Genomic DNA, 23,924 nt, shown 5'->3' on the forward strand with positions numbered 1-23,924 from the left:
TTGGCTGTGACACACAACTCATGGAAGGTACTTTGAAAACCTTAGCGCTTAATTTCCACAATCTTGCCAAAAATCACACTCTTTCTTGGAGTCATAACTCGGTCAAATCTGAACGGACCGACACATTGATCCATTTTTACTTATTACATTTCCCTATGTCAGTATCTCCAATGTCCAAAGAAATCAACTTAAGTCGTAGAAAAGAAGACACTACTTATAATTCCAAAACTTGCCTGAGAATCATCAAGTTTTTCTTCAGTATAAAAGTAATCCAGTGAGAGTTGTCTGTACATCCTTTGGTACATTGCAAACAGGAAATGCTAAAAGCTCATTCATACTTTTATGGTGCCTATTTGGCAGAAACCAAAGTAAGTGTAAACAGGGTTCAAAATGTAATCCACTGGGTAACTCACTGATTTCATTGTTATTTTGCCTGAGGGATGGCTTGTAGTGTCAGACTCTGTGAATGTGTGGGTGTTTACTGCCCATGTACGCTCACATGCTCATATGAATTGTGAACACACAAACACAGGTTTGCATATTCCTAATTAACCGCAAATGCTTTTCAGGGGCTCAGGAGATTTTTAGATTTGTGGAACAGCAGATAATTATAAATCAGAAGCGCTCATGATTACCTTAAATGTGTCCTTTATCATTTCCTATGAATAGAACAAGTCTATTGCTATCTGAGGACAGAGGGAGGGAACAGAGAAAACAAAAGAGCTACGCAGATCAGAAGTAGGAATAAAAGATAGAGAGATAGTTTTCAAGCCCAGCAGGAAGACATTTATTCTAATGGAAAACAAAAGATATTGAACAACAATACCTCCTCCTTGCTTGGTTAAATCCCACAACATTATTTGGGATTTGTGCCTTCTGTTGTGCTGAAACCAGATTTATGTGCAAGAAAGGTGAAGACATGACTTTGTTTACAGCTGGATATAAGAAATGGTGTATAGCAAACAACCCCGAACAGAAATATATATAAAAGGCTATTTACATTTTTAACTGCTGTGATATATGTTTCCCAGCACACATAAAGTCCATTCCTTGTAATTCCTTGCTAAAAATAGCACACACTTTTTCTTAAAGGGCTGGTTTTGGGAACATTTTGGCCCAAATATGATTCTTTTTAAATCCCAAAAGTCCCTAAAGTGTTTTTCTTTGGGTCTGTTTGCAAACAGAGATTATTCAGTTACAGAAACTGGGATTACCTTATTTCACCCCAGTAGATCCCCAGTAGGAAACTCTACTGAGAGCAGCTGCTCCAAAGAATCAAGCTGTGCTGTGAATTACCGCTCTCTGGATCGGTATCCAGTGTTTTCACGCTGATAGCAATATCTTTAGACAGCATGTAAATGGGCAATACATTGGGCTTGTATTCTGTATTTTTAGATTTGAATAGTGGCTGGATTATTCCCTTATATCAGAGGTACCGAACATTACGTGACCAATAATTTGTTACAAATCTGTCTTTTCTTACAGTATCACCCTCTCTATTTCATCATCATCTTCTCAATTTTCTTATTCTCCAGTCTGCTCTCATAAAAATGCAAACCTGCTGCAACACTTAAGCCTGTTGCTACAGTACTTTAAATCCCAATCAGACAGAAACTCTCTGATCTGAGTGTCATAATCATTGGTTTGGAATAGGGCTGGATAGGAGTGCACTAATGTCTAACACTGGCACCTGGAGCTCCACTGTGTGAGAAGTATGTGCAGGGGTTTAAGAGGGATTTGTACTGAGCAAGAGCTGCTTTCTTGAAGGTTGAGAGTCTGGAGGGTGTCAAAGTAATCACACCTTTAGACTACGTTTAGAACAAAACAATCATCCAATGGGGTTATGTAGTTATGTGTTCAAAAGCAACGTTTCTGATATGAAGCGCCATTTTTAAATTTCCTTGTTAATCAATGTGCCTTATAAACAATAGGTTAAATTCTAAGTTGAATTGATGCTATATATATATGAATTCATTGAATCAATTATGTCACATCCCAATTTCATTGTCCAATGGATTTTTTGTTATATTCCATCTATTCATGCACAAGCATAGCAAGTTTTTACAAATTTTCTTCACCCATAATCAGGACATCGTATTCACATATGAGAGCACTACACAAAAAGGCTGCCATCCTTATTAAAACATCCACATCTAAGTTGAAATCATTTATCGTACCAATCTTGCTCATCAGCAAAATAATTAACTGATTTTGAGGAGAAAGCCAAAAGTAGCCTAGGGCCGTTTTTTGCAGAATGCAGGTGGGGAAAAAATCAATCAAACTAGCGTAGATAACAGGCCTTGCAACTGTCAATGGCTGAGAAGCTGGTTATTTGGCATGCTGATTAGAGGGTACTTTAATATTTCCAAAAAACTCTCCTGCACACTCTCTGCTAGTGGACCATCTGTTAAAGCAGGAGGGAGGGACGGCGGATGGGTCAAACAAAAAACGATCTTTCACCCTGGGGACGCCATGTAAAACGAGGAGTCAACGTTGATTTATTTATCACGTAACTTCTGTACCTCCATAACAGGAAGTCCGTAGTTATCTTAACCCAAACAACGATGTTTTCCTAAACCTAACTAACTAGTTTCCTGTTAAGGCGGAACTTTATTTTGAAAAGACTGCATTCATGTACACAATGTGAGTGGAAAATTCACATGTATTGCTGGACTTTCGTAGGAAAACGCACAAAAAATTAGGAGTAACTTTTCGTAGGATATCATACCATACCATATCATAAAAATAACGTTTTTAGGTATAGGTACATTGTTTTTTTTATGCTGCTATATCCTGGGGATGAGAGTAGCAAGGGTAGGCATCAAAGCATGTAGAAGGTAAAAGTGCTTGTTCCCTGTAAGGCCTAAATTCATTATTAAATGCATGTTTGGTGCTGGATTTATTTGTTGTATCAGCCCGGCAGATACAGTGAGTCTCTGTCACCTGGTGCCACTTGGTGACAACTGTTTACATGTATATGCTACTAGAGCAGAAGACATCACAATGGAGGAAAAGAGATTGTGACAGTGAGGGAAGGTGGATTGTCCAAGTGAAGGAGATGAGTCGGGTAACAGAGAGAGAGAGAGAGAGAGAGAGAAGGGATTGTGGAACAACAGCAGCCAGAGAGTCAAAAAGACGTTTTCCCACGGGTGAACTGTCAGTCCAAACCAAGCAGTGGGGAAAGTTGCCTCAGACCTATAGCAGAGTGGTGGAAGGAGACATATAATGGGGGGGGAGGGGGGAGACATCGTGCCATCTCGCCTACTGCCACACTACATCCATCACACGCCTCCTCGTGATTACCTAAACCCTGACAACGCACACGCCGCCGATACTCCTACGCCAAATTCACCAGCCCTATAGCACGCTCGCTTATTCCTCCGCCTCTCCGTCTCTATCTCGTCTTCAATTCATCTCTCTTTCCTCACCCTTTTTTCTCCTACCACACTTAAGGTCAGGGTGGGATGTGCACCATAAATCTTCACTGCAGATTCTGACAGCCACCCTCAATCCAGGAAGTGCTTTGGCCAGTTGGAGAGGAAGAGCTGCATTGCACATAAACTTTTCTCTCTAAAAAACCATTTGGGTAGGCAGAAAGTCTGGGAGGAGAGTTTGGGGAGTGTTATTTGGCCGGAAAGTAAGACAAATTGTAGAAAAAAGAAAGAAAAGGAAAGTGAGAGGGAGGGAGGAAAGGGCGAAGGGTTAAAGGGATAGATTTTCTGGAAGAAGAGGGTATTGAGCAAACCTATTTGGTCCAGATTAATATGATGAATGGCACAGAACAGCAGCGTTTACTGTGCTGTTATTTTCTTTTATGTGAACTTTGTGCTCCCTTTGAAAACAAAGAGAAATCAAAGGTCTCTCATTTCTCAGGAACTTGCACACACCACAACACCTACACAATACTTGAATTATTTGGCATTTGACTTAGACTTGAGACACGAAGGACATGAAACCTGATTTTTACCTAGAAGAACTTTAACTGTCACAAAGGATTGAAGACTTGGGCTTGTCTCAAATGTCTTGAGACTTGAAATGTGATGAATGACTCTGACTTTTCATGAATAAGATACTATTTTTGGACTTGGCAAAAAAGACTGGAGACTTGATATGGCATGAAGGATGTGAGTCTTGACTTTAACCTAGAAGAAGCTGAGACTTGAAAATTGTCACAAAAAGGACTGGAGACTTGATTTGGCATTAAGGATGTGAGACTGACTTTTTGACTTGAGACTTGACTCCGACTTTCATGATTTACTTGAGACTATTTTTGGGCTTGTCAAAAATGACTTGAAACTTCACATGAGCAAGTCACAAAGGACTGGATACTTGATTTGGCACGAAGGACGTGGGACTTGACTTTAACCTGTAAAAATTGACCTAAAACTGTCACAAAGGATTGAAGACTTGGGTTTGTCTCATATGACTTGAGACTTGATATGTCATTATAGACTCTGAATTTCCATGAATTACTTGAGACTATTTTTGGGATTTGAGACTTGACTTGAGTGACTGGAGACTTGATTTGGCATGAAGGATGTGAGACTTGACTTTAACCTAGAAGAAGCTGAGACTTGAAAATTGTCACGAAGGATTGAGGACTTGGACTTGAGACTTGAGTCAGACTTTTCATGATTTACTTGAGACTATTTTTGGACTTGCCAAAAATGATTTGAAACTTGACATGAGCAGGTCACAAAGGACTGTATACTTGATTTGGCACGAAGGATGTGGGACTTGACTTTAACCTGTAAAAATGTACCTAAAACTGTCATAAAGGATTGAAGACTTGGGCTTGTCTCAAATGAATAGAGACTTGACTTGAGTGACTGGAGACTTGATTTGGCAGGAAGGACCTAAGACTTGACTTTAACCTAGAAGAAAATGCAACTTGAAACTGTCAAAAATGATTTGTGGCAAGGAAGACCTGGAAAAAAAGCTTGTGACTTGATTTGGGCGAGTCACAAAATAATTTACTTAAACTACAAACCTCTGCTAGATACATTACAGCATATGCAGAGATGCCACACACCATTGTTCTAAATTACACACACACATCTATATGGAATACTCTGCACGTCACTGATACTGTGACACACAAACCCACACAGAGTCAGAGTCAGCGAGGTAATAAAAGCCATTGCTCCTCCACGCTGTCATTTAGTGGCCTCCCCAGCACGATTTCTGCCTATCTAAGACCTACAGTGCTCTCATAAAGAGGTGGTAATATTATCCAGGGATGGTGGGATGTGAAAGAAATAAAAATGATGGAAAACTGCATGGAACAGGGTTTTTTGGAAAAGTGCGTTTGTAATAAAGGTTGATTTCATTTGTGAAGCAGACAGCGATGGCGGAGGTTGAGAGACACCTCGGCAGGAACATGATAAAAGAAGATAATGTCTGTGATGGATGAGTGATATCATACCGAGAGGATTGCAACAACAGCTGCCTGCCTGTTCCGATTACACTTCTAAACCCAATTATTTTGCATATTATTTTGGCTCCCTTCACCCAGGGTGACTGTATCGATCTCGTCAGTCTGTGCATCATCCCTCCCGTCTAGCAGAGAGATTGTGCTTGAGTGATATCAGCGGTAAGAAGCAGGACTGTTATTGTTAAATTGTTTATTGTTCATTGACTGTTTCTGTTTCTCACACACCAATGTTATATATTGGCATCTCCTTGGTCCAGTGGGAAGTCATTTCTGACATTTCTTTTCTTTTGTTTTCCACAAATTCCATCTTTCTTCTCTCCTTACTTATTTTTCTCTTCAGTCTCTGTCCCCTGAGGAGGGTCTTTATTTCACTTTCCTTTTTCTATTTTTTTTCCTCATTCCTTTACATCCTATGTCCTTTGTTTTCTACCTTTTCATCTTTCTGAGGTTATTGATTACTGCTGTCAATAAGATCCTCCAGTTGAATACAAACAAGGCCCTTTGCATAACTGCCAGTCAATACCAAACAAAATCCAGGGATTGCTACTGTGTTGTTTGCAATAAATCCACTGTTTTAATGGGAATATGTGCTTTGTGAGTCCTAGCCAGCAGTATATTTCGGATGGATTCTGAAAACAAATGTATTTCACGCTCCACTTGTGCTATTTAACAGGTAAGGTGGCATGGACGATCATGTACAAAGGTTGATGTAAGTCGCCCCCACACGCTCAAGGTGTACCTTGAAGGCGGTTAAAGTATTAGTGAATAAAGCTGTGAGATGTAAGCCTTGACTCTGGTTGGAACATTGAGATCATAATCCGGACCCAGAGCTAGATGATGGCTCTGGACACATAGACACACAGAAAAACAGCAGCCTCATTTTTTGGAAGTGTGCATGCATGCATGACGGGCAATGAATTAGGGTTGAACCTGTCTGCGGCAGAAGTCTGCATGGCCTTCAAAAATAGACAGTCTGAAGATGTGTGTGTGTGTGTGTGTGTGTGTGTGTGTGTGTGTGTGTGTGTGTGTGTGTGTGTGTGTGTGTGTGTGTGTGTGTGTGCGTGTGTGTGTGCGTGTGCGCGTGTGTGTCTACCCATCATGCTCTTTGGAGCCAGTTGGTGAAGCAGAGCTCTAAATTTAGCAGATTCTTTGGTAGGAGTCATCTATCATTCAACACGGCTCCTCCCACGAGGAGAGAAATGCTGTGTGTGGGTTTGTGTGTTACAGTCAGCAACAGATAAGGTGTGAAAAGTGATTTTTTTGCTTTCCTATTGATAAATGCTGGACCCAGACTACAGGGTTTGTATAAAATATAGAAATTGAATACATATTTGTCCGCTGTAAAGCTCAGAAATATATGTAAGATTTTTTAAACTTCTTTTAAATAGACTTTGACAAGTAGGGCACCACGAGGCTGTCCTTCAGAGAAGAATGACAGCATTAGTCATTTCTGCAGACGTGTGTTTATGTTGAAGTGAAAAAACCCTCTGTCAGCCGTATGAATTATGAAAGGGGCAAAAGAAGGAAGCCAGGTGATGTTGTTATAAAGCCACAAAGTTTGCATAAGTAGGTCAGGTGGATGGAAAAAAAAACCCATTGGACTTCAACTTTGGAGAAAGCAGTTCACTTCCTGTCTGAACACTATTTATTTCCATATAGTCATGTTAGAATTCACCTTTATCTCCCAAAACATTGAAATTGAAGTAGACACAATGAATAGTGATGCCGTGTTTGTGGATCAAATATGCACCACCGTCATCTGCACAAACATTTGGTGCACATTGGGAAACAGCTGCATATGCTATTATGTGAGGTAATGGTTTGTGCTCCTCATAGCAGGTTTGGGCCTGAGAGACAGTCAGTGTGATTGAATGCCGAGTTCCTTTTCTCATTCAGAATCTCCCTCCTCTCTCAGGGAGACAGATGTTGTGCAGACCTTTCCTGTTTTATTGCAAAAAAAACATTTTTTTTTATTCTCACTTCATAACAAAAACAACATAATTCCATAATCTCATCAGGTAGTGTGGTCCCTAAACATCCCGTAATTTACTAACAAGGAGTTTCTGATGACAGCAGTCAACAGCAGCACATCAGCAATTTTAAAATGCCAGATGCTCGGCGTTGTGCTCGGGAGATGTTTGTTTTGACAATGAGCCTGGACCACTTATGAGGCAACTATGGGGGGAAGATCATGCCAAGCGGTTAGCAAAAAAAATACAACACTCTAAATCATTTATTGTCATGTGTGATACATTCAACCATTGTTGATGCACATAATAGATGTGAGCTGACACTTTCAAAATGGGGAAGGGAGCATATCAATCAATAGTCAAAGATGAAATTGCTTGAATTGGTAACATAAACCTGAATTTACTTTCATAGAATGAAATAAAGGTCCATGATCTTCAAGTGTTGGATGGAGAAAGTGTATTTATTAGCATTAAATCTGCACTAGTCAATATTTTTATATGAAGAATGTGGCAATTACTCCATACTGTAAAAGTCTTTTTTTTGGTATTGATAAACCCTTATAGCATTATTAGTCCACTCTCTGAAGTTCCCCTTCGCTCTACAGAGCATTTTAGCATCTTTCAGCTCATTCTTTTGGTTTTAAAGTCCTCAACTTCACTTTTTGGTTCAGTGTGACCACTCTCATTCAAAAAAAAAAGCTTTACCTGTAAACTTCCAAGCACTAAACGGCAGACAACGTCAGTGACTAATAGCACAAAGTGTGAAACTACTAGAAACTATTTATGTAAACATTAACCCATGTTGTAGCTGTCTGACTTGCTTGACTACCCATGGCAACGTTAAGGTCACATATTTATCTCCCACTGCTGTCCACTAATATAATCATAGAAAGTCCCCCTAGAGTGTTTGCATGATTGCTTTCCTGAAAAAAACAAGTGATGGGGTAGCCGGAGGTAATGATGTAACTTCCACATTCAATTTAGACTCCTGGAGGAAACATCATTTAGATCTCAATTATCCCAGTTGTTTCCCCCCCCCCCCCCATCTTTTCGTAGATGAAACGCTCGAGGTGACTTCTCATTGAATTCCTGCTCCCGCTGAAGCTCCTTCGCCCCGTCAGATACAGACACAGTGCAGGCTTTGCTCTAACTGTACAAAAACAGCATTTCCATTCATCTCTCTACGTGGGACACATTACGAAACGCTACGGAAACACGGACGCAGTGAAGCGGAGAGGTATCCCGTCAACATTTCATGAACCACTGTGCTGAAGTCCAAAAATGTGGGACATAATCCAAAAAAGGGCCCTTTAAATGATTTACCAATGGAAATGATAGTTTGGGCTGGTGCTAGGGTCATAACGTTTACGGTAAGATTGTTTACTCAATTTACTAATGTAAATGAATAGACTTCATCTGTGCTTGAAAGGGCAAAATGTCAATTCACTGGACTTAAAGGACAATTCTGGTTCTTTTCAAACTGGGTCTTTTTCAAATTGAGGCATTCTCACTATTGGCCATGCTATGTTCAAACTTTCAGGCAAGCAGCATAAGTCTCCTAAACAAACTTTTACATTAAGATGTTATAACCCTACAGTGCACACAAGTTAAAACAGAAATTAGCCCCATTGGTTTAGTCCCATACTTTTGCTAACTCTATGGGATCTATTTCCCACATCTAACCAAGCTAGCTGTTTGGTTAGCATTTTAGCAACACATATTGCAATAATCACACACATGTATTGCTTATTGTTTCAGATGGACCTTTTACAGTTTGTAAACAATGATGGCAGCTTTACAACATGTACATAAAGAACATATTATTTCAGATACATACTCATCTGCGTTTATTGTCTACGCCAACCATTGACGTAAGTAACATTTGGACTAATTAGTCACATTTGGCTGAAAGTCACCAATTAACTAGTTTAGGAGGCTTGAGATGCATGGCCTGATAACAAATGGTGTTGATGACGTGTTTCACAAATTTCTATAACACAGGTGGCGAGTAGGCAACAAAGTTAGACCCATATTCTGAATTATGAGAATAAAGACTCAATTTGAAAATTAACGTATTTTCCATTGAAGCGGAAAAAGGTTAAGGAGCTGCTTTAAAATAACACAGAATGTGTCAAACGCATTGTTAAGAAGAAATCATTCCCAACAGCTGCCTATATTCATCCTTCAAATTAAATGAGAATGATTACGTAAATAAATTTGCTATAAACCTACAACTTAATTTAACACCTTTTTGAAAAGTAAAGGTTTGATTAGTTCATATTAGTTATTTTTCTCCTGTTCAAAGGAATGATAACGCTTCCCTTGCCCTTAATACAATGTTGAAGGACTGAAGTCTGAGAGAACCTGTGTGAGCCAAAGGCTATTTTTTTTTGGGACTGTGCAGACTCGATCCAATTCTCTACAAGGTAATAATACAAGCAGGGGCTCATTCAGTACTGGCTGATGCAGGAAACAGCTTCAAGATTGACAGTGTCCTTTGAGACGCTTGAATGCAAGGCTCACATTTAAAGAATATGAAACCGTGCACAAAAGACACGTTCAATACAAGCTCACTGCACAGGGCTTCAATGGAGTCAATAAAAACCTCAAGCTCAATCTCTCTCAACAGTGCACACCGCACAGACAGCAAAGCTTAAAATACTGAATCACACTGAACACAATAGGTCTGTCCTCATAAAGCTATGCAGCCTTAAACTACTCTGTGCCAGTTATTACCAGATATACACAGTTATTTTTTAGCAGCAGGTAAATGTAATATCTGCAACTACCCCCCCTTCGTTCCAGTCTTTATGTGGCGACTCGCAATGCCTGATTGGATTGTATGAGAAATTAATTGGACTTCTGTGATAAACCAATGTAGGGAGAGGAGAAGATTCTTCTGTGGAAGTATTCTCTGGGCCGGAGGTATTCAGAAGTTCATTTTGTTTAAAAGACATTAGCAGATGAGGAGGAAGTGGCGAGAAGGCGAGGGGAGATAGCAACTTAATGAAAGTTTCCTTTCATGCCCCAGGGTTTCAGAGACAACTATTAACAAGAGGGAGGAAGATGAGAGCGAGGACAAAAGAATTAGGGGGCGATTCAGAAAGTACTCAGGAAACTCTATAGTTTAACAACTATTGTTCGAAGATGTATGTGGTGCCAGCACAGTCCGTAGAAAGTTTCATCACCGGGAGGTAATAAAATAAATACATTTAGATCAATTTAGACAAGGCTATAGAATTAACTTTCTAAATCTTTGTTTTAACCCTAAAACTACCAGAAGCCAGAATAATCTCTCAACGTAATTTATGTGGAATTTAATCAATTGTCACAAATGAGGATGAGATGCATTTCATCATAAGTGAATTACACTTTTTGACACTAGAATTACCACAAACAAACAAGCTCAACAAAGAGGAAATTGCTCCCTCTAGCCTCTAAACAGCATTCAACCCTCTCTGCAGGTTGCATAAGCTTAATTGCTTGACAGCACATAACATGGAGAGGGAGCTGTTTGAACAAGTGGCACATTGTTGAAACGTGTATTGAATGAATAGAAAAACGTGGCTGATGGTAAAATCACTTTTAAATCATTTATCACCCTGAATAAAAACAAGGGGAATAGCTGTGACACTTTGTTATGGCAAATATTTTCTTTGTGACTGGAAGCTGTGAGGTTTATGAGAAATGAAAATCAGAAAGTTGATGTTTGGTGGCACTAGATGAGAAGTCAGAGGGTCATCAAAGTCATTAGGAATTATCCTCTGGGGATCATGAATGTTTGTATCATTTTTTTTGCCAATCCATTTAGTAGTTTCATACTGGATAAGTGAAAACGTTGACCTGCTGGTAGGGCCAGATGGAAAGTCAATGGATCACCAAGTCAGTCGGATTCATCCTCTGGAGACAATCAACGTATGTAACAAATTTTAATTTCAAATTTCAAATAGTTGTTGAGATATTCCTGTATGGACCAATGTGGTGGACTGACCTTCTTTGTCATGCCGTTCGTGCGGCTGATCAAATCTCAAATGCTAACAGGGCTGTATCCTGGATTTTAGAAACACTGAGGTCATGAGTCTAAGTTCCCCAAATATAGACTTTGTCACTTCCTAATAAACTCTCAAAAGAGCAGACATCAAAAATAAGGTCTCTTTCAAAATTGACATTTAATATGTGAAATTATTCAGCTCACGGTTATATTTTTTTTTATATAAGTATAACTTTTAAAGCTTTCTCCATTCTGCCAGAAACAAACTGATTTCCAAACTAGATTTTCAATTCAAATAAAGGGAAGGGAATCTGTGTGTAAAATTACCACAATGTTAAAGTTGTTAACTTGTTGTTACTACAACCCCCAAAAAGTGAAAATCACTTTTAACACCTCCAGTAAAGATAAAAAAAATGAAATGTGGAATGGATGAGAAAACCGAGAAGTGACTGACAGTCTGTGAAATCCATCTCTTTAAATTTCTCCATACGATGCCTCATGCACGCCCAGTGTTGAACGGAGGCTGACTGACGGCCTCTTTCATGCTATCTCCCCAACACCAATCAAGACCAGTGATGTGTCCAATCAAGTTGATCCTTGATGCTGCGTCTGGATGTCCAGACTCATCTGTATGGCTCGCCCCCGGATCAAATGTCCTTGCTTGGTGAGAGCAGGGTCTTGCGAGTCGAGCTGACCCGTCTGACTTTAAGACCTTGATCAACAGACAGCTGCTGTCCACACGCACATGCATACAGACGACCCTGGATCGAGCATATTTCAGCCCCCCCCCCTTATGGTATAATTATTAAATAAGAATATTCCAAACTGATGATACAATTGCATATTTTCACCCAAGGATGATTGAAGTGTTTCTTTCTAAAACATTTCAATCTTGCCCTACTTATTCCAACATTTCTGCAAAAACATGTGTTTTATCTCTGTACATATTTGTTCCAACAAAAGAGAGAAAGGAAAAAAAAAGACAGCCTCGGCTAGGATAAATTACAAACAGGAAAGTCTTCATATCCACAGTAAAATATTCATTGAAGAGTCACTTTATTCATTTAAAAAACGACACGGTTAATATGTTAAGCGTTATGAGAGTTCTCCAAACTAATTGAGGTTAATTAAAAGTTCAGCTTTTTTTGAGGATTGTAGGAGGATTTCTAGTGCAGTCAAGCACTAAATAGAAATGCATGCAAGTGCTTCTATGTACACACAAACACACACACAAAGCCGTGGATTTGTATTAAGCTTTTGATGTGTGTGATGTGAAACTGGTTAGTTAGGGTCTGTGGACTGATCCGTGGTTCTCACTCCTTCAAGAACCTTTTTCCGCACTCTGTAAATGACCTCCAGGATGTCTTCTATTATTAGTGTCAGATACAGACCAGCATGGATTAAGCCAAGAGTGGATGTTTAATATATGTTTAATCCAGGCTAGAAGCTTCATCCCTGCCTTTGAGTTTGCCCAAAACCTACTTATCAAATCCACAAAAGTGAATTGAGGTTTAAACTGAGTTCACTGATGTTATATTTGTCTATGAAGTGTATCCCAGATCATTGTGGTGTCTTACCTGCTCCAGTTTCCAGTGGAACTCGGCTGGTCTGAAGGTGTCCACCTGGGTGAAGTCTCTCCTCAGCAGGAACACCAGGCGGCAGTTATGGACATACAGCGAGTAGTGATGGCGGTTCATCTCTGTGGGAGAAAGAGGAGTAGGCACCAGGGAATAAATCATCACACCAACTCACTGTCAGGTAAAGCAGACAGACACACTAAACTGGGACAGAAGAACCTCTCAGATGAAGGCCGACTTTGTCAAGGTTGTCTCACATCATTTTTCACTGGATTTTTAACCTCATAAATTTTAAGCTAATTTGTTCCTTCTGAACTATATAATCTTAAAAGAAAAACAGCTTCTTAAACAGCTAGGCAGTGTTGTTTGTTGATAAATGTCACTCAAACTGGAGTAAGTAGTGTATTTCTTGTTGGACTGTTTTCAGCAGCGGATTATTACACATCTGGTGTTCTTGTGAGCATTTACAGTACTGCAGCAAGATGGTATTTATGTGTATATTAACTAGAAATTAACTACAGTTACCATGTTAACATGCCACCAAATGTCACCACATGGCTCACCAGTCTTATCGGAGTTACAGAGTAGAGTCTCCTTCTCAGCTCTGAGCCCGGGACTGGGTCCATGCTTCATCCAGGTTGCGATGGTGAACTGGTCCGTCAGATTCTGGGGCACCACCCAGTCCGGGATTTTAGCCGCCTGACGTCCGTCAAACCTGAAGATCAAATCACTGTCCCTGCCGCTGTCCGTCACCAGGGAGGCCGTCCAGTTGGTGGCAGCGCTGGGGGCGGGCAGAAGGTCCGTGCTGCCCGAGGAGGCCCCTGGAGGTCATCGCCGTGGGAACACATAAAAAGGTGCCACAGAGAATGTGTCAATAACAATCACGGCAGATATGTGGCGTACATTGGCCTAACCTTGGCTATGATTACTTATGAGTGAGGCAGATGGCAGGGCTTAATATGTAATCAATGGGCCGAGATGGATGGAGGATGTGTATTGATTCATGGCAAATGAAACCTGACTTTCAAAAAGGAAAGACATGTGAGTCATCGTTCTCAAATTCAGTCACAACTTAAATGTGCCTCTCTGGAAACAGAGAGCACATACTGACCGAGCTCTATGGTAACTCAAAGAAAAAAGACGCAGCGGGAGACTGGTGAAAAGAATGGCGTGTTGTGGGATTCAGCCAGTCAGGTGATTTGTTTACAGCTGACACGTCTGTTATATGATCCCTGTTCATCCTGACAATACACAGCAATCATTACTGCATTGCATTGAGCCATCCTGTTACCTTTTAAAAGCAGCTCCATCATTCCTTTAACACAATAACCTCAATATGTCCTGAACGATTTTTTTTGTTTTCACACTGGCAAACGTTATTTTTGCCATGTCGCTCACATTGCTCCTCGATGCATTGGACATGTCCTTTAGTGATCTATCTCTGCCCCTCCAAGGGACAGTGAAAAATGCCTTTCATGCGTTTAAACCACATTTATAAATCATTTGTAACAGCTTATGGACGGTAATAAATCAAAGTGATACGGGAACCATGCTGTTCTGAGAAAAAAATGGGCATTGTCAAAATTCATCATGGCTCTCTTGTCCGGCAAACAATTGCAACATGCAACTGTTCATTGCTGCTAATAACACAACATTAGCACATTAATAACATGTTTTCCCCCCCCGACTCGTACTCATGCCAGTGTCGACATTCTGACTCCAGTAATTAGATTCCCTCAGTAAATAAATACGCATCGACTTCTCCGGCACCCAGCTGCAGCCTTCTCTTTGCCCGATGTCTTTGTACATTATCTCAAATTGATTGCGCTTTAAAAAAGCAATTACAATTTATTCTATTCACTATCAGATAACGATTATGAGGTGCCTGAAAAGGACTCTTTAGTGGTAAACCATGCATGGACCAGGGAGCCAGGGGAGGCAGGGAGTGGACGGTATGCATTCAGATGAGCTGGAATGGGGTTTGTGAAGGCCGTTAGTCAAAGATGATGACTCCAGCCCCCCTGCTGGCGGTGCAGTGTGGGAGGGTGGGGGGGAGCGGGGGGGAGCGGGTAGGCTCGGCTGCTTTGTTGGCGCTTTGGGCACAGATACGGCATCGCGGCTGCTCATCAGTCACCGAGGAGAGAGAAAAGCGCGGCTGCATCTGAGGCAGCTAATGCCCTCGCTCTGTCACATCATTAGTGACACAGCTTTACGTTTGCTATTCTGGTGCCTTCATTTAGCACAGGGGGTTTTGTCAGGGACACAGGCGCAGATAAGAAAAGCAACAGGGACCGGGAGCTTTCAGATGTTGGTTTAAAAAAGGGCGCCGCAGGTTCTGTCTGACCATGGTGCTCAGACGGCGGAATCCACTGATGCTTTTAGCGGTAGCTCACTTCATATTCATTGCACTAACTTTCAGTTTGCCGCCTCAGTCAGAAGTCATCTTTGATCGGCCATCTGCGGTATATTCCACATTTCCACCACCATCCTAATAGCCACAGGTCCAACTCTCATGTGATTTACTTGCAACACAACCGAAAATGCAGACTCAATCTAAACTGCTTCATTCTGGTCACGATTATGGCATTCATGGCACAACAGAAATGTCTTTGCGGAACCAACCACAGAGCTTCTGCAGAGATTTCTCAGAGTAGGTCTCGCGGTCGCAGCCTTTCCCGATGTGGCTGGTCTGCAGCTCCACGGTGGTCCTCACCGACGACAGCGGCCCGCCACAGGTCTCCAGGTGCATTTTAGGAAACAGCTGCTTACTTCCTGTTCCTGGCTCGTAGTCCACTCGCTTACTCCAATCTGGGGAAAGAGGGAGATGGAGTGATAGTGTTAGGGATTGCAGAGAGGATAGATTAAATTGCAGTCTATAATGGAAACACCAACCGCGCGGGAGATGATTATCTCGAATGCTATCTGATTTTCGCAAGCCCACTTGCATGTTTTTTTCGCCTCATTTTGTCCACTCAGGCCGCCATCAAAACAAGACTGCATTTCCAATCTCTTCACTGTCACTGATATTTTTTGGCGTCACAACTCAATATCCTTCTGGCAGAATGTGCCCGGCTAATAAAATTGCCGCATTGTTGTTTGAGTGCAGTTCAGCGCCTGCATTAGTGGCAGTAGTCATTATACTGTCACTGTCCGTCCTGTCAGCTGCAAATTGTGTTTGCTGTCCAAGCAGGCTATTATTCTGCGAGACAGTGATGTTTCTGCTTTTCCCATCCATTTTTTCCAGCCTTTGTGTTGTGATTTTGTGTTTATCTGCACAGTCTCTTCCTAAAAACAGAACTGCAAAAGGTCGTTGCCCTTTTACAGTTTATAAAAGTTTTGTTTGCAGTGAACCGATCGCAATCATTTTCAGAGTTTTAAACTGTTTACACGGCATATCCACAAATGCTGTCAAGACAAATTTTAAACATTTGCCCAGTCAGAAGCCTGTCAGTCATGCTGCCTTCGTCTGTCATACGGTAGCATCATTGCATCATCATCGTACGAAACTAAGAGAAAACTATACCACCTCAAAATTAATTGGGCACCAAACTCTCAACCATTCTGGTCCAATCAGTGTGCACACACATGTGTTCCTATCCATCCATCCTTCTATCTGTCTGTCTGTCTGTCTCTCCAGCATTGTGGAGCTGGAGGGATAAGCATGAAGAAGAAGAAAGGGAGAGGCTCTTTGTTGCTCACCAGCCAGTTTAAATCCGGCATGTTCGCTTCCTCACACACTCACCACCCCGTGCTCCAACACATGCACACACTGCATCTGTTTCGTAGTTAATTTACCTCCTCCAGACTGCGAGTGCTGTGTGCTGCTGCAGCACTGTTGCTGAGGGATTGTCAGTGGCAGTGATGACAATGGGCACAAACAATGGTGTGCGCTAAACCAGAACAAAAACACCCCAATGAGCACCAAAAAAAAATAAAAAATCACAGAAGGCTCTGCTGATTTAAGCGTTTCTGTATCTTTTTCTCTCACACATTTCTTTTGCACACAATTACTGTATATACTGTACATACCGAGGAAAGCTTTAGCATCTATATGTGACACACCATGCTTTCAACTTACTCCAATCTAAACCCATCCACGTCAAAGCATTAGACGTAGTATAAATAGAAAGAAATTCCGCCCAGGATGGTTGAGCCAAACAAACACAGGACTATAACCTTGGAGACCGCTATTTGTGTCCCGTGTAAGATCAAGTCAACTGTGAGTTAATTTACCAGAGTTTTGAAATGTCAATCTACTACTCTAAGCAAAATTGCATGTTTCCTGTAAAATCTGGTGTATCGAATGGAAACTAAAATGCAGTGTCATGCTGTCAACATTTGCCTTAATAATGTCAAATTATCATGGTGGATGTCTCAAAGTGAGTACAGCAATGATTAGTCATTGCAAAAAAGGCTGCAACCACCTTCAAATACAGTCTTTGTTTTCTGCTACACCATGCTGAGCAAACGAATGATGCTGCACCTTTTTAGATTCAGTTTGGAGTGAGGAAGTAGCAGATGCTGTGGCGATAACATACTCCGTCAACAACTGGGAGTTAAATGAACTGCGAGGACCTGGCTTTAATACTGCCGTGCTGGCTCCAGTCCACATCCAAAGACGGAGGGGAGGACTAGGGCAGAGGATGGTTAAGGATGCATGGGAAGGAGTGAGGGGATAGTGGAAGGATAAATGAGGAGTAATGGGTTGCGGATGTAATATGCATATAGATGCGAGGAAGCGGGTTGAGTTCGGAAGTGGGTGATTAAGGTTTGTGGGTTAGAGAGCATTGGACAAACAGATAAGGAAAGGAGATGACATTTAGGCGGTTCTCACATCATCTTTTAATAGTTTTTAATCACATGGTATAAACGCCTGTTTTGTATTTGTTTACAATGCCGAGCATCTATTCACTAATCTGGGTTCCTTCAGATCTGTGGATACATAGTTGGAGGCCATTACATTAATACTCCGAATGGGAACAATGTTTTTTGTTATTGCCACTTTGAGAGAGAAAGAATAGCCCTATCATATCATTTACTGACACTTTCCAATGGGCCATTCCCATTTGCCACTGGCTTTAAGCTAAACTAGCTGCATGGGTCTATGGACAGCAATGTGGATTGACTGGCGAGTCGGACAATCAGTTTGGTCCACACTGAAACATCTCAACAAATCCTTGACAGATTCCCTTAACATTCTAAATGATAGACATTCATGAGCCCCAGAGGATCGATCTAAAGGACATTTAGCACCACTAGCAGGTCAACGTTAGCACGTCAGTTATCCACTGAAATACTTCTCATGTTCCCCAGAGGATGTATCCTAATAACGTTGATAACCTCTGGACCTTTCAGTCACCGGCACATTTAAATAGTTTTGAATTAGATTCAATGATTAGAAATAGATTGAAATTGGATGGATTGCAATGAAATTCCATCCAGACATTTATGCTCCCAACATAATGAATTTGAATGACTTTTTTTAACCCCTTGACTTTTTATTTAGTGCAATCAGCAGGTCAACTTTGGATATGTCCAATAGATCCAATTTTAATAATGTTTAATGATTCAATACAGACTCAGTTGTACTTTGTATTTAGTACTAACTAACATATGCTATCAAGATAACATTGTAAACCAGGATGGCGATAGCTGCTTGACATCAGAAGGTCAACACTTTAATTGTGAGACGTTAACATTAGCATTTATTTCATTACAGCCTCAGAAAACCATTATATCTTGGCTGTAGGCTCTTAGTCTTGTTGTTTTGTAGGGAAAGCTTGCTATGCATCATCACTGAAATATTTAACACTACTGGAATGGTATAATAGTATACAAAACAGATGCTAAAGCAGGCAAGATTAACTGTACATCCTGGCAGTCCTGATAGGTAGTTCCCTGTGGGGGCAAGCTGAGTTTGTTCATAAAGAGTTAGAGTCGAGTTATAGTTTCACACACTGCAGCTACTCGAGTGAGTATGCAGATGTGCATTTTTTTTGCTCTTTGAATCTGCAGACATACACATGTTGTCATGCCACCTTGATGCGTATTACACTCAAAGTTTTACTGTAAAATACCAGGTAATGGGCCCAGTAGTGACCCCTACTGTGAGAGCAGCCGATGATGAATGTACACAGAAGGTGTGAAATGCACCGCCCCCAAATGTAATGAGGAATGGACCTGCTGCTAGGAAAGGCAAATGAGTTACACGGAGCGTGGGTGCGGCATATCGTGAAAACAAATCACAAGACCAAGTACAGTAGCAGATGTTCTTTCACACCAAAAGGCACATTTCTTTTTGAGACACGACTCCCCCTTCATGGTAAGACACAATGAAGACGGGGTGTTGAAACAGTGTGGAACCACTAAAGTAGACTTATGAGGCATTAGGGTTAGAAAAAGAAAATTAATAGAGATAAACTTTCACAGTCACAACAGTTTAAAAAACTGTTCAAACAGCCTCATACCACTGATAAAATATCTGGAAGAAGCATTTGTCGAGGAAAATACTGCAGTAAATAAATGAAAAATGGTCTTTTGTCAAAAAAAACACTGATTTGTGCTGAGGTGTGTTAACGGGGACAAAAAGAAGAAACATCTATGTTTTGCTTCGTGTTCTTTTTTATATCTTTGACAATGGCACATTTCTTTAATAACAACTGGAAGAAGCATTTGTCGAGGAAAAAAGTAAAAAATGGTCTTTTGAAAAAATGGTCTCAAAAAAAATGTTTTGCTTCGTGGCTGCTTTTATATCCGCACATTTCTTTAATGTTTTGATTAATGGAAGACTAAAAAATACAACACACAACATTTATCACCATCTTTCTCCCTGCCAGGTTTTAAGCAATAATGGGAACCACTCACAGATGGTTATGCATTCATTTAATACCAAAACCTTTCTACAGAAACATTGTGTTAGCACATAAAATAAAAAAACACATTATTTCCCCAATGCGCCAAAAACCTTAGCTCATAAGCTTCAAACTCTGACTTTCTACATACCCGTCTAGCGTCAGTTTTGGACATGTAAGGGACAGCATGTCCATCTACGCTTGTAACTTGCATAATGTCTTTTCAAAATAAACTTCCATCTTCACAGGAAGTTAAATTTAGGCAACAAAAGCACTTAGTGAGGTTGAGGGAGAAGAGCGTGTTTGACCATAACACCAGCATTGATGTGCTTCATTGAAGTACAGTCATAAGTGTGCAGTTACTCTTCAAAAAATTCTAATATGTCTCAAATCTCTTAGAAAAAAAACCTTAAAATAAGAGAAAGTAATTAATATTTGACTCATTAATGATGACCTAGCCGTATATGCACAATGGAAGGAGAGAAATGAAATGAGCTAGAGTCCCATCAGAGCCAGGCCCGAGCCCGACCTGGAAGCGGCTCGGTGTGTAGTGCACAATTCATGGTGCTATCAGTGGCCGCATTCAATTTCTCGTAAATTCGCCCCGGATGGTACAAACAGGGCCAACACATTTTAACATATAGACAAAACGTCCACAAATCACACGGTTGCACAATGTGATTCAGAAGCAGACAGAACTACAAACATACTCACAACCCGATGCACAGGCACAGTATCAGTAACACGCAGACCTGAAGTAAAGCCCAGCATTAGTAACAGCAGTATGGGTTTAACAGGAAGCTATTTGGTCTCCATTGAGTCCTGTGCGTGCCTGCAGTACACTGAACAGAACTAACACAACGGGCCCAAGAGAGAGAAGCAGAGGAAGAAAGGCTGACATGAAAACGACTATGTGGAAGTAGATTTTTTTTTTTTGTTGCAACCTGCATATGAAGTATAATGATCTAAGTGTTGACTTAAAATATGTATCCACTGATAAAGAATATCAGCCTATTGAGAAGCTATAATTCATGTCCATACTGTACAGTACACACCATTACTGTGTTTTTATTTGTGCTGCTCTTTAATGATTATGGGATTGCTGATGGAAACCATGCGTCCTTCTGGCAGCTGTTTGATGGCTACTATTTAATCAACTGAAAACATATGATCAAGTTAAGGATGAGAGTCTGTCTTTTCTCTATCCAAGGATAAACTGTGCCTTAATCACATTTCACAGTGGATTTTGATTAAATTGAAACATGTAGTACCAACTGCTCTTGTGTTTGAAATATTCCTCTTTCACAGTTTCAATGCATTTTGACATTTCATAGCAGAAAATGCGTTAATAACATTAATGATGGGGAGGTCCCAGAACTGGAGTGCCTCAATAAAAAGCATCCATTGTTAATGGTAACTGCTTGAAATGTCCTACTTGAAAAGGGTCTTCAAAAGGTGATGAAAATAGTACTATTTCATGGATAAAATGAATACAAGTGTATTGCACGTCCCAATCTGCATAAACACAAATGCAGAAACAAACAAACAAACAAAGGATTAGTTTTGACAATAAATACTCTGAAACTGTGTGTATACTTTGCTTTTCAGTCTATTTTTTTATGTTTACAGGTCCCACGGCATGCAACTCTCTTAACATCCATAACAAGCAGACATGTGCATTTACTATATTAAGCTCACTTGTTCTGTTGGCAAAACTACGTGTACAGTGCAGCTATTTATAGTACCATAAATCTGCATAAAAGCAGAAAGACGTTAGTATGCTTCAAATAAAGTCAGGTTGTCGAACAGCATTTAGAACATCCTCAACTAACATCTGGCAATTTTTGTAACTTTTTTTAAACAATCACTATGACAAGCATGCCCACTTAATGCAATGATTGGTCAAGTTTGTGAAGGTGATAAGTATGCCGTTCCTGACCTTCGACCTCAAGCTCTTTTTTTTACTCTTAACTCAACTACTTCTTTCATGTTTTATGTGTACAACCAAGTGCAACAACCTGAACGCCTTGGGCACTATTTTCTTCATTGAAACGATTTATCATGTCTTGTCCTGCACTATGACAGCGATTTTTACCTCTGTGCATAGCACTTTGCAATACAAATATCATATGTATATAGAAGTATAAACATGATTGACTTTAAAACACCAGTGTGTAGGATTTAGTGCCATCTAGTGGTGAGGTTGCAGATTGAAAACAACTGAATACCCTTCCGCTCACCTCAGAGTTTTGCACTCTGTGACTCTGCAACATTACAACAGTTTCACAAGCGTATTGGAGAACTACGGTGGCCTTCAGGTAACATAAAAATGCAAAGGCTCCCTATAGAGCCAGTGCTTGGTTTGTCTGTTCTAGGCTACTGTAGAAACATGGGAGTGGAACAGACCGGACTCCATGTAGTAGTTAGCTCATTCTAAGATAATGGAAACACAACATTTCTTACTGTCAATCGATTATACACTAATGAAAATATAGTTATGAACATTATATTATATCTATGCTAACAGATCTCCTGAAATCCTAGACCCTGGCCCTTTAAATATATTGGGATTAAACTCTAGTTTGTCAGAAGTATACTGAACCCTTTGGTGTTTCCTCGATATAATTCAGAGAGCTTCATTTCATTGAATTGGATTTAGGTAACCATAATGTACAGTGGCCTTTTCAAAGCACCTCATGCGCAGTAACAGCTTCCAGTTTATTGATATATACAGTAAGAGTCAAGTCCAGAGAGTCTCAAAGTTGGAGTCACAACCAACTCCTGAAATAGGGAAGGTATACTTCACACTTGTACCTTAACTTAGCCATTGATCTCTGGAAGGTAGAGTCCAAAAAGTTGCAGCGCTGACCTACTAGAAATTCCTACAAACATGCTTTGCTTAGACTACCAATTTATTATGCTATGCACTTGGCAAAAAATAAGTAAATGGCAGATGCAAAATTAAATCTTAATTTGTGAACGGTGAACACTATGTGACACACAGGTGAGGTAAGTTTGCAACCTCCTCCTTAAAGTGAGCAGAGAGTGAAGAGGTGATGGATAGAGGTGCTTAAGAAAATGATGCATCATCACACTTTCACGCTGCGTCCCGTCTCTGGAGGGTGTGTGTGTGTGTCTGTGTCATCAGTAACTTCTTACATGCTTTTAAATGAGTGTGTGTAGATGTGTGGAGGTGCAGGATGATAGTTATGTGAACATTGTGTGTGTGTTTGTGCGTGTGCATGTAAAAATGCTGACACCACGTCGGAGAAACCGGAGGGGGGTCGCCGTTACTCGTCCCAGCCATCAGTGGAAGAGCCAATTTCCATTTAAAAGAGCACTCTGCTCCTCTCTTCCTTCCCTTATCCCTCTTGCTCTCCAACTCTGTCCTCCTCCGTCACCCTCCGTCAGTGAGTGTGCCATCTTTCTGATTTCTCCTCATCCTTTCCAGCTGTCCTTCTCTGTCTCTTACCCCACAATGCCCCCAAAAGCATTCCCTTTAATGCTTTCATGCATGCTCTTTGTGCGTCATACAAGAAGACTTTTTCATTTTCTTGAGCATATATAGAGCTCTTACGTGTGTCGTTGCAGCGCTTGGAGGCTTGCAACAGAAAGAAAAAAATTTAGGGCTTTTAAAGGTGGTGGCTGGCAACAAAGAAATTTGAAAAAACGTCAAAAAGTTGAATGACAAAATGAATGGGAGTGAAATCTTCAACCTTTCTGAATTTTAGGCATTTAGATTGAGGAGGGATTCTCAAAACTTCTAGGAGCGAATGCTGTCTCTTGTGAACGGAAGCATGACTCCAAATGAATGCCAATGTTGCTCTGCGGTATTTGCTATTAAGTTTTTCATATTAACTTTGATATGATTTGATATTTAGTCGTTGAGGTTTTTACAGCTTGCATCTGCTGACCAAAACTTGCAGTTATTGCAGGTTTAAGAGTTTCAAGTGTTTTGCTGGCGTGGAGGAAATAGATTGATGAAAAATTATAACCTGTAAAAAGCTTCTACTCAAGGCTGGAAAATGGAATTGCAGGTTGTGGTGAAACAGCTCCATAAACATCTTGGAAAATCAAAAGCAGTTATTATTGAGAGACATT

The 23,924-nt window shown here is 40.5% G+C and overlaps 1 protein-coding gene across 1 annotated transcript in view; it reads right to left on the reverse strand.

Moving 5' to 3' along the window:
* The window catches only part of LOC129092822 (calsyntenin-2-like), a 165,182-nt gene that overhangs the window by 43,358 nt on the left and 97,900 nt on the right, over positions 1 to 23,924 (reverse strand). The window contains exons 7-9 of the mRNA XM_054600852.1: positions 15,595 to 15,780; positions 13,536 to 13,793; positions 12,973 to 13,094 (exon numbers count right to left, since the gene is read on the reverse strand). Of these exons, the coding sequence (XP_054456827.1) occupies positions 12,973 to 13,094; positions 13,536 to 13,793; positions 15,595 to 15,780 (566 nt within the window). The remainder of the gene's footprint in view (positions 1 to 12,972; positions 13,095 to 13,535; positions 13,794 to 15,594; positions 15,781 to 23,924) is intronic.

Source organism: Anoplopoma fimbria, chromosome 1, assembly GCF_027596085.1.
Source record: "Anoplopoma fimbria isolate UVic2021 breed Golden Eagle Sablefish chromosome 1, Afim_UVic_2022, whole genome shotgun sequence".
Taxonomy (NCBI): domain Eukaryota; kingdom Metazoa; phylum Chordata; class Actinopteri; order Perciformes; family Anoplopomatidae; genus Anoplopoma; species Anoplopoma fimbria.